We start from the raw sequence: 12452 nt of genomic DNA, 5'->3' as shown, positions 1-12452 counted from the left end.
TACGATTTTTTAATACGAGCTTCCCAAACTAATTCAAAACATATAGTTTCAAATATAATAAATCTTTCAGATATATAAAGTATTGAATCAAACCAAATCAAATAATATTTTCTCGTCAGAAATTTTTTTCAATTATACTTTTTAAATTATAAAAAACAAATTTTACAATTTTAAAGTAAGTGAATGTTAACAAATATTTTAATACTTCAAAAGTATATATCTTAATGGATAAGAATATTCTAAATTCTAGATACTATTTATATTAGTATATAATATATATTACTATATTAATAGTATATATAACTATATTAATCTATTAATATAATTACTGTAACTGTAATAGAATTTTTACAAATTCGAAATGATAATAAATAAAAGAAATAAAATATATATATTTTTTCTAATTTTATTTTAATAAAAAATTTGTAATAATTGAATTATGACATATTCATTATGTTCGGAAATAAATGTCAACAAATAAGATATGTCTTTCTAACTATTGCCTTGCTAAGGGCCAAGGGGTGCATTTTTATTCAAATTTATTGAGACTATTCACAGGGTAAAACAAGAAGAAAACAAGGTTTATGCATATCCTTAATAACATTGAAGTTGGTAATGCTCAAAAATATAAAAAAGAAAAACTAAAAAAGTAATCTTCTTCGCGGTAAAAAAATATACTTTTTTATCCCCTTAAGAACGTAACATGTAAACTCTAAGATGAATGTTACCTGTGTAATTACACTCTTATGCATGTACACATCTGTTTTAGAATTTAAGGTGAAAGTTAGGAAAAGAGAAAATGTAAAAAGTTTGTTTTTGAGTATTATTATTGTTTGGTGCGGTGCTTGCAGCAGTCACTTTAATTTGCCTCGGTCAATAGCTGAAGCACTACTTTTAGACTGCATCTGGAGAAGAGATCGAGACTGAGAGACTTAGATTAAATTAAGCCTTTATATCGTGTTTGGTATAAAATATAATAGACTGAATTATATCTCAATATTATGTTTAGTTTAAGATAAATATAGAGATGGAAAGGTAGATTTAGAATTTAAAAAATTAAATAAAAATATTTTTGAAAAGATATGTTATTAAAATTTCAGTTTATGTCCTAAAAAATTGTAGTCCTTGTATCACTATTCTTTAGAGATACTAAAGAGATTAAAATTTTGTATCCCATAACTGAAATTTTAGTTTTAATATCTAACGACCAAATATAATACTGAATTTCAATTCTCTAATCTCAATCTCAATTTCTGACTTTTTGAAAACAAAAGTTTTTCTCTTTTGAAAAAACTAAAAGATGCATAAATATGATTGATAAAGCATCCACATAATGTTTTAGTAGTTGTTAAAAGGATCACAATTACAACAAATTTGGTCACTATTGATCTTATTAGCTAATAACTAATAACAACATGAAATACAGAACAGCCTTTCTCTCCCTCCATTGTTTGCTGTGCACTTTCCATTCATGTTTAGCAAAAGATTTCTTGAACGTTGGTGAAAACATAACCGGAACAAGTGTTCTTTCTTCAGCCAAGAACAAATTCGTACTAGGCTTCTTTTCTCCTCCTGGAAGCCCTACAAGAAGTTACCTAGGAATATGGTACAATCAATCACAGTATCCAGGACCGCAAACAGTAATATGGGTTGCCAACAGAGACAATCCTATTTCAAATCCCAACGTTGGAGTGTTTCGAATTGCCAATGATGGAAGAATCACTGTAACAGATACATCAGGTTCTGGCCAAACATGTTATTGGTCTTCAAGGAATGAAGCTTCTACATCAAGAAACAGGACAGTGAAGCTATTCGATTCTGGCAACCTAGTGCTGATGATGGTACTTGACGAAGCCATCATCTACCAAAGCTTCCATCACCCCACAGACACGTTTCTTGCCGGCATGAAAATGGACTCGGAGATGAAACTAACTTCTTGGAGCAGCGATGATAATCCTAGAACTGGATCATTCACTTTTCAGATCGCCGGGGACGGTGATGACTACAGCTACAAGTACAAGTACAGCCCTTCTTATGCTATCTTAAAGAATTGGCAACGCTATTGGGAGAGTGGGAAGCACTTGGATTCAGATTTCGATGCCATAATATCTTACATGCTCACCAACTTCAGCACCGGAACAAACACTTCTGACAACTTTGACAACACCATGTTGGTGATGAAGAGTACCGGAGAGCTTAAGCTTCTGGTTTGGGACAGCTTCGGACACGATTGGTTGGTACGGTGGAAGGCTCCGGCGAGCCCCTGCGACCAGTACAACTTTTGCGGCCACTTCACAAGCTGTAACGGTAATAACTACAAACCTTGTAACTGCTTACCTGGCTTCAAGAGAGCAGAAGTTAGCGATGAGAACAACGGATGTGTTAGAAGGACAGCCACAGAAGAATCATGTGGTGGCGGCGGAGGAGAAGGTAGAAGTGCTTTCTTGGAGTTTGTTAAGGTGAAACCTGGAATCCCGGATGGAAAATACCCTGCAGAGAATGAATCAGAATGCAAAGAAAGATGCCTTCAGAACTGTAGTCACTGCCAGGCGTATTCGTATGTTGAAGCTGATGTCAACGGTTATAGGTGTTGGATATGGACACAGGAATTAGATACAGTTCAAGATGTTGAAGATGATCACCTTCGTAACCTCTTCGTCCGCCTAGACAAATCAGATATAGGTATATATTTGTCTAACTGAGAATTCTCAGATGATTTAATATGTTTAACTAAATTGTTATTTAACGATTGCTGGCAGAGCCAACTACAAGAACTTGTGAACCTTGTGGGATAAACACAGTTCCTTATCCGTTAAGCACTGGGCCAAATTGTGGTGACCCCAATTACTTCAACTTCAGTTGTAACAGCTCAACAGGTCAGCTTACATTCATTACTAGAACTTCCACGAGTGGCACTACTATCCATCATAAAGTTACTAGCATGGATGTTGAATCCAAAAAGTTGGTTATTCAAGTTGACCCCTCAGTCACTTACTGCACATATGAGACATTTAGCAGCGATGAAAGTCTCCACATTGGATCTCCATTTAGTGTGACCAATGATTGCCTTGACGAAGATGAAATAGAGGTCACTTGGGAACCGCCACATGAACCAATCTGCACTCACTCACAAAATTGTGAGGGATGGAATCATTCAACTTGCAAAGCAACAAGAAATGGAATGAGGTGCATTTGTGATGTCAATTATCGTTGGGATGGTGATTCTCTAACTTGTAAACAAGGTAATCAAACTAATGACGTATAAGTTTCTATATAGTTTAAAATAACAAGAAAACAAGTTTGTTTGATAAGTAGTTTACATTTTTTTTTTAAATATGGTGTTTGTTCTCTTTCTTCTTCTTCTGTAGTTCCTAGTAAAGGAAATTCAAGTGGCAAAACATATTTGATTCTTGGAATAACTCTTACAAGCGTGATTACTCTGGCATGTGCAATTATCTTTGCTTACTTATGCAACAGAAAAAGGAAGGAAGGTAACTGTTTCAATTACTTTAGAATTTTGAATAGGTTTGGAAAACTTTTTTTTTTATCAGCACAAATACAGTGGATATTTTATTTGCCCATTTAACTACTATTTCAATTCAGACAAGAAAAGTAATAAGAGAAATCGAGGGCGCTTATTTGACAATGAAAAGGATGTGAAGGATTTGATTGAGGAGGAGGGATTAGAAGAAGAAGACAACGAAGGCATAGAGGTGCCTTATTTTGATTTTGAAAGTATATTAAATGCAACAGATAACTTCTCAGATGCAAATAAGCTTGGACGTGGAGGCTATGGACCTGTCTATAAGGTGAATATACGATATATCTCTGTTTGAGTTTAGTTACTTTAGTTTCTTCTTAACCATTTGTTTTTATGGAATTCCTCACCAAAATTTTGATGATGTCATCTATTGATTTTTAATTTTAGGGTAAGCTCCAAAATGGTGAAGTTGTTGCGATAAAGAGGCTTTCAAGTATTTCATCACAAGGCTTACATGAGTTTAAAAATGAAGTTGTTTTGATCGCTAAACTTCAACATCGTAATCTTGTTCGACTAAGGGGCTATTGCATTAGAGGACAAGAAAAAATTCTAATTTACGAATATATGCGGCACAAGAGTTTAGACTCGATTATATTCGGTTAGTAATACAATACATAAAACTGATTTATAGTTTCATATATCACAATTTTGCACTTAATTTCTTTGACATCATGCCAGTTAAATGAGAAAAAAAATGGTGTATGTGACAATGACAATCTAAAAATAGTGTCTATATATATGTGTTCGTTTACAAATATATTTAGTAACATTATTTATGGTGCATTTCAAATATATCATGTTTACTAATTGCATGATTTCTTTTTATCGAAAATGAACATCTAAGCAGATCCAACACAAAGTGGATTTTTGAATTGGCAAATCCGGTTCGACATTATTGTTGGAATTGCTCGAGGAATGCTCTATCTTCATCAAGATTCTAGATTGCGAGTAATCCATAGAGATTTGAAAACCAGTAATATTCTATTAGATGAGGAGATGAAACCAAAAATTTCAGACTTTGGATTGGCGAAAATAGTCACAAATAAAGATATCGAAACTGACACAAAGAGAATAGTAGGAACTTAGTAAGTTAATTTTAATTCATCTTATTGAGAATGTTAACAATTTTAATTAGTTCCAATACAAAAATAAATAGTTTTTTGTATAAATTATACCAACTTATTATAATTTTTTTAGTGGATATATGTCACCTGAATATGCAAGAGATGGACGTTGTTCGACCAAATCTGATGTTTTCAGTTTTGGTGTAATCATACTTGAGATTATCAGTGGAAAAAAGAATACAAAATTTTCCCAGTCCGACGAATATCTAAGCCTTTTGGATTATGTAAGTTGTGTTTCACATGCTGAAGCCTTTGTTTTCTTTTCATTTAATTTCTTTTATGCAATCTAGCTAATTAGTATCATGATTATTTTGCTAACAAATTGTTCCAGGCTTGGACACTATGGACACAGAACAAGTTGCTGGAGTTAATGGACAAGTCTTTAGGTGAAAGTTGCAATGCGAATCAATTTATTAGATGCGCACATATTGGACTCTTGTGTGTACAAGATGATCCAGGTGATAGGCCAACCATGTCAAATGTTGTGACATTGCTTGATAGTGAGACTGCAACCATTCCAACTCCAAAACAACCAACTTTTTTTGGAGGCAGAAGAGCCCTCTCCACCACAACTTCTTCAAGTAAACCGGAAACAACTTCCAGCAGACCAGAAATAACAAGTATTCAATTTGATAGTACTAGTAGCATTCTAGAAGGTCGGTAGAACATGATGATCAAGGCGTTTATTTCTTCTTCTTTCTAGGCATGCGTTTTTATGCAAACTTATATTCATGATATGCTTTTTCTTTTTTTTAAGTTAGGAGTGAGACTCGAACTCGCGACTTTATTTTAAATGAGTATGAAGAGAGTATGTCATTTGAGTTATAGTTCGTTGGCCATGATATGCTTTATTATCGTTATCGCGTATGTTTTATTTCATTTGTTGAGTCATAATACATAGAGTCCTTGTTGTTCAGGTCTTCAGGATACACATGGAAAGTAACACGTTTGTGTTTATTAAACAAAATAATAATAATAATAAAGGAACCAATGTTTGGTATTTGATTATTTTGTTCTCGGGCATGCTCTTGATAATAAAATATAAAATAATTAAATTAAATAAAACACGAATTAATTTCGCTGGTTAAGTTAATAATTTGTGTATAAAATTGTTCGTAAACTAATGACTAATCTGTCGTGAATTAGAGCTTTAAGATTTATTGTTAGTCAATAAATTATTGTATATATAAAATAAAATTTAAATTTTTGATACTTTTTAAAAAAGATGAATAAACTAGGTACTCATCAATCCAAGTCAGTTATTTTCATTCCTTACTTGTACATTAGTTTTCAAGCGATGGATTTGCATTCCTTTTTGAATGATTGATGATTGATCACACAAGCATATCGTCCTATGCACCTACCCAGACAAGAAATTAAAGACCTTACTTTTTTCCTTTTTCTCTTTTGAAAAAAGAAAAAAAAAGGTGAAATGAAAAAGAATTACGTGGAAAAGGTAGGACTAATAAGTAATAACAGTAGTAATGTGTGGCAAAAAAGTCACCGGCAATGTGCTTAACGACTAAAGTTTAGTAATAGGTATTCTAATTTCACATAATCATTCTCTAACTTTTGCTCTCGGAAGAGGATAAGACACTTACAGCCATATTTTGTATGGAAGTACAGGAGATCATCGTCATGTGGGAGACAAATGTCGAAAGATTGTGTTTTTAAAGATCGAAAATCATTGTCATAGATCGAAAAATTGTTCTTAAAATTTTAAGCAATGCGTTGACAATAGTTTTTAACCTGTGAGAAGCAAAGAAAACGAAGCAAATACAAAAAGAATAGTGAAAGCTTAGTAAGTTAACTAGATACGCGTGACTGAAAATTTTATGTTTTGTTATCATTACTCATCGATATAGATAATTTTTACATTGAATTGTTATATTACAGTGGATATATATCTCCTAAATATGCAGTGGATGGATTTTTTTCAACCAAATCGGATGTTTTCAGCTTTGGTGTAACCGTGCTTGAGATTATTATCACTGGAAAAAAGAACAAAGAATTCTCAGTCCAACCAATTTTTAAGCCTTATGGGTTATGTATATATGTTTAGTTTATTACACTTTTTTTCTCTTTTTTTTCTTTATTTCAATATTCTTCAGCAATCTATTTTAACATGGAGACTATTGATAGAGGATAAGTTGCCTGACTTAATGGACATATATCTGTAAAAGAAAGTTGCAATCCAAATTAGTTCATCAGGTGTGCACAAATGGACTGCTGCGCGTGCAAGATGATCCACATGATCGACCAAGCATGTCTGATATTGTGACACTTCTTGTTACTGAGAATGCAACCATTTCATATCCAAAACAACCAACTTACTTTCGGAGCAGAAGCCTAGTTTCTACCACAACTAGACCAGAAATAAGTATGCTGTTTGATACTAGTATCCTTTAAAAAAGATGTAATATCATATAATAAATATTTAAATATGTTAAATAATTTTAATAATGCTAATTGATCTTAATATGAGTTAATAGTCAATTTCGTCTCTGAAAGATACCTCGATCTCTATTTTCGTCCCCAAAAGTCAAAATTAATCAAAATCGTCCCTCAAAAATACCTTACCTGATCACATTCATCCTTCTGTCATCTCCCTAGCTGAGTTGACAAACGTCCGCTGACGTGGGCCGTTAACTGCCAAGGTGACAGAGAACAAAAACGACGTCGTTTCGGTAGAAAACGCTACTAGGGTTGAAACGTCGCCGTTTTGTCTTCAGAGGAGGCGTGTCATATCAACCATCGTTATGTCTTTCATCATGGCAGCACCTTTACCTTCACCTTCACCTTATCCTTCTTCTCCTTCAACATGCCCCCATCGACTTCAGCTATGTTAAGAGAGTTCCATGGAACCCTTCAGCATGTGAGAATTTCCACTCTTTATCATCAAACTTGAGCAACTGTTGTACCTCGCTCTTATCTCTAATCGGAATAGGGAAAGCAATTACAAATTTCAACCTCCCAAACCTTGAAACCTCAACCTCATGCGTCCATGATTTCCAGTCTCAGCTCAATTCCTTGTTTCTCCAAAACAACCTCGTTGACTTGTGCTTTGACCCTCACCAGTTCGTCATGTCCCGAAACATCTGCGCAGGAATTGAAACCCTAAAAGATTGGGACAAGAACCTTGGCCAAATCACGCCTCTTGATACTAGTTGCAAACAAGACCTCACTGATCTTTCGCTATGTGATGTGTGTCTTACTGCGGGATTTTAGGTGCAGCATAAACTTGTCTCCATTGATGGTAATGATTCTCAGTCTGAAAATTGTTTCAAATTTACTATTCTATATGCTACTACGTTTGTGGGTATGTCACTTTGGTATGTCACTTTACCCACAGGGTGGTGGTTCTGGTGGGAAAAGTCACCAGGATTTAGTTTTTGGGTTAACTGGTGCTGGCATTGCTTTGTTAGTTATGTCTTGTTTGTTAGGGGTTTATGTTTGGTATGATAGGAAGGTTAGGAGGATGAAGCTTAATGATGATGAATTTGATTTTGATCCTGAGGAACAACGGTCCAGGCGTAGGTTGATGCCTAATACGGGGTCTATTTGGTTTAAGATTGATGAGCTTTATAAGGCTACTGATAATTTCTCAAACAAGAATTTCATTGGCAGGGGGTGGATTTGGGCTTGTTTTCAAGGGAGTTTTGTCCGATGGTTCGGTCGTGGCGGTTAAGAGGATCTTGGAATCTGATTTTCAAGAGGATGTGGAGTTTTGTAATGAGGTAGAGATTATTAGCAACCTGAAGCACCAGAATATGGTGCCTCTTCGAGGCTGTTGTGTAGTAGATGATGATGATGAAAAATTTAATGACAGGGAAAGGCAGAGGATTTTGGTTTATGATTACATGCCGAATGAAAACCTTGAAGACCATCTGTTTCTGGTGAGTGAGCAGCAAAAGTTGAAGAAATCGCTGGCTTGGCCTCAAAAGATGAGCATAATCTTAGATGTGGCAAAGGGGCTGGCTTATCTGTCATGTGATGCATGTGACACGCTACCACAACCACCATTTCCTATCTCCATCCAGTCAGCCAGCCAGGGATTACGGCTCCTACTTACCTCTACTGCTACCGAAAGTGTTCATGGCAATGTATTTATCGTTCAAATTGGGATTAGGATTTATCCACTTCAGGGACTAATTTGACATCTTAAACAAGAGTTATCTTGTCATCAACAACATGCTATAGCCTGGCGTTTGCCACCTTGGCAGTTAACGGCTCACGTCAGCAGACGTTTGCCAACTCAGCTAGGGAGATGACGGAAGGACGAACATGATCAGGTAAGGTATCTTTGGAGGACGATTTTGATTAATTTTGACTTTCGGGGACAAAAATGGAGATCGAAGTATCTTTCAGGGACGAAATTGACTATTAACTCATCTTAATATATTCTAACATCTTTCTCGGATTCAAGTAACAAGTTGAATTTGAAATTTATTTAAAATAACAAAATAAAAAAAAGCTACATAAATTGATAGATATGGTGCAGACGAAATTATCGAAAAGAAGCTGCCACAAAAAAATGCAGATAAAACTTCTGCAAAAAAAGCCCAGATGAAACTGCAACAAGAAAAATGCAGACAAAGCTACCGCAAAAGAGTGCAGATGAAGCTGCTGCAAAGAAGCGCAGACATAATTGTCACAAGAAAAGCCCAAATGAAATTGTCGCAAAAAAAACGCAAAGAAAAGTGAACTGCCCGAAAACTGCCAAAAAGATGCCAAACTGCGAAGAGATGATAAAATGTCAGAAGATGGCGAACTATTGGAAGGTGATGAAAAATACATCTATGAGAATAGGTAAGCAATGGATGATAATGGGGTTGGTTCATTAGACTCTAAAAGACATAGACGCAGAGAAAAAATATCAAAGGAGTGACAAAAAACAAAAAAATATGGCATAGATAAAAAGGGTTAAAAATACGGTGATTTCACGAGAAGAAAAAATAACTTATTATCTTTAAGGAGGATACATGACTCTGATACTATATTAGAAAAAGTAGGAGAAAACAATAGAAGAAATGTCTGTGTATATTTAAATTATATAAAATGATATAATATAAAAGGGTATTTATAGATGTTAAGAAAATCGAAATAATAAAGACGTGATATCCTATCATAAATATTCAAACATGTTAAATAATTCTAATGAATACTAATTGATTCTAATATATTCTAACATTATATTTATAGGATTTTTTATTTAAAAAAATTAAAAAAAAACTTTATTATCCCAAAAAAATTATTAAAACTTTAATTTTCAAAATACATTTTTTTTTGTATTTAAGATAAATTCGTCGCATCTCCGACGAACCTCATTATTTTTAAAAGTTCGCCTTATCCCATAACGAACTTTAACTCGGATCCTCCATAAATACCCAGACAATAAAAGACAATAAAAAATTCTTAGAGAGTACAGAAAAAAGAATTGAAAAAGATAAGTAGTGACTCTTTGTGGTTGTGTGTCTCTCCACGCTATAACCCCTCTTCTAACTGTTTTGTCTTTTCTATCAGTTTACAAATACGCTATTTTAGGTTTTGTAAAAAAAATTATGTATTTATGTTAATAATTTCTAAAAGCTAAATATGTTTTTAAGAGTATTTTAAAATTGTGCTATACTTATTAAAATTAAAATGTCAAATATAATTTAAATTTATTTTTATATTTATGTCAGTTATTTTTATAGTGAGAAAAGAAAAAAAAGCAATAGATCATGTGGGATGAGTCGTCTTCTTATTATTTTTGATGAGTCTATATTTGATGATAAATTTTGCCTTGATTTAGACAGATATCATCATATAAACTCACACTTAATTACCAAAATAACATACTTTTGTGTTTGATCTCTAAATTGATCATAAATGTGAAAATATGCGTTTTTGTGCTTAAATTGATCATTTTAATTCTACTTTTATGTCATTCGATGCCATGACATGTTTGTTAAGTATGCGTATGCACAAAGCACGTGAATTCATTAAGGAAACACATGATCCACGATTTTAGGGGCCTTTGGCCCAGTTTTGGAAGGTTTGATGTTGAATGGAAAGTGCTATATCAAGGAGAATTGAAGCCATATGAAGCATGAGCTTACATTAGGACTTAGACATAATTTTACATAATAGAAGTAGGAGTAGTGTAAATTAGGGAGAGCTCTCTTAGGATTTTTAATTAGAGTTCATTGTAGCATTTTATAGCAAGATTTGATTTTTGATTTTGCTTATCTTTATTGTAAGTACTCTTGATCTTCTCTTTAATTACACTACTTTTGCTTTTATTTTCTTATGGTTCAAGCTACTTTGTTTATATATGCAACTTTAGTTTCTTAAAGTTTTGATTGATGAATTTAATGTTTTATGGTTTATATATGCTTGATTACTTGTTTATAGTTGGTTTTGTGAATATTTTGGTTATATCTTTTATTTTTCTTTGCAATTTGTCATGTTTTGGTTTTGTGTCCACCAAGTGTTTGTGAAAATGCCACTTGGTAATCTTGAGTAGATTTTCACACCTTGACTTGGGATTTGAATTCTTAGGATACTAGAGTCATGATATCCGACATTTAGTGGTAATTCTTAGATAGTTAGTTGACTCTTATTTCCATTGACGCTAGCTTTTTACCAATTAGTTTGGTAAGTTAGTTAGGATTTATGGATTAAAGTCAATTATACTTGCTTAACTTACTCATCGATGTTAGGGGTAGACTAAGCGAGATTGACTTATCATAATTATCATAGTTGTAGTTATGACGATGATATGATTTTTTGGATTCTCATTCCCAAGTCTAGACTCTTTATGCATTGCTAGCATTTTTACTAAATTTTTATCTTGTTTCTCTTTTTATTGCATTGATTTCCAATTTTGATCGTTCTTTAATTCTTTTATTTCTTAAGTTCTTTTAATCTTTTGTTTTTTTTTTTTATTGAAAAATCCCTTTTTCCTCACAACCAAAAACGTGACATCTCAATTGCATTCTGAGAGAGAACGACTCGAAATTTCATTATTCTCTGTATCAATTTGTATTAAAAAAAATCGTACTTTAATGTTGGGAGCTAATTATTAATTTAGTCTATATTTATAATGAACCGCTTATTCTTCTATCGAAAAATTTTGAACAGTACAATTCTCACATATCAATCTTCATCAATTCTTTTTATGTATTCTTTATTTACTGTCTTTTTTTTCTTGGATATTTACGGAAAATGTGTTAAAATTTGTTGTAGAATAAGACGAATTTCTTAATAGAGATGCAATAAACTTATTTTAAATATTAAAAAAAATTGTATTTCAAAAATTAAAATTTCAAAAATTTCTTTCGAAAAATATTTTTTTTTATTTTCTAATAGAAAAAATTACTATGTTTATACAAAGACAATGATTCCTGTGCTAGATAGATGAAGTGAAGAATATAATGGTGTGTTTCAACTTTCAACAATAAAGATAAACCCACATCAGACTCGACAATAATAAAGATATGTCTACTTTTATTTTTTTTCTTTTCTCAAAAGAAAAAGGTGAAAAAGAGTATCAGCTGGCGTGGAAAACATTGTAAGGATTGAAGCACTTGCCTTTAGACGGAGGTCGATACGAAACGAGACTTTGACATGTATAACTTAGAATCAATAATGGCCTCTTTCACCATATATACTGTATCTCATTTCTTTTTAGCTTTGAATCATTCTTGCTTATTTGTAGCATATTTAGTTATTCAAAAATGTTATTCATATGTTAAAATTAATTATTAATATATTTATATATAAATATATATATATTTAATTTA

The 12452-nt window shown here is 32.8% G+C and overlaps 2 protein-coding genes across 2 annotated transcripts; both read left to right on the top strand.

Annotated features, from left to right (window-relative positions):
- Window positions 1-1415: 1415 nt before the first annotated feature.
- LOC127741108 (G-type lectin S-receptor-like serine/threonine-protein kinase At4g03230) lies at window positions 1416-5574 on the top strand. Its single transcript, XM_052252677.1, has 8 exons — window positions 1416-2682; window positions 2760-3242; window positions 3369-3491; window positions 3604-3809; window positions 3929-4139; window positions 4389-4626; window positions 4739-4889; window positions 4997-5574. The coding sequence occupies exons 1-8, from the start codon at window positions 1416-1418 to the stop codon at window positions 5327-5329; spliced, it is 3012 nt and encodes a 1003-aa protein (XP_052108637.1). The 3' UTR covers window positions 5330-5574.
- A 2175-nt stretch (window positions 5575-7749) lies between these two features.
- Window positions 7750-8822, top strand: LOC110274604 (probable receptor-like protein kinase At1g11050). The gene is made up of 3 exons (XM_052253340.1): window positions 7750-7869; window positions 8018-8198; window positions 8293-8822. The coding sequence occupies exons 1-3, from the start codon at window positions 7750-7752 to the stop codon at window positions 8820-8822; spliced, it is 831 nt and encodes a 276-aa protein (XP_052109300.1).
- Window positions 8823-12452: the final 3630 nt, after the last annotated feature.

The sequence above is a fragment of the Arachis duranensis genome, chromosome 8 (genome assembly GCF_000817695.3).
Source record: "Arachis duranensis cultivar V14167 chromosome 8, aradu.V14167.gnm2.J7QH, whole genome shotgun sequence".
NCBI lineage: Eukaryota > Viridiplantae > Streptophyta > Magnoliopsida > Fabales > Fabaceae > Arachis > Arachis duranensis.
Note: the sequence above shows the minus strand (reverse complement) of the source record. Positions and strands in the feature narration are given on the sequence as shown.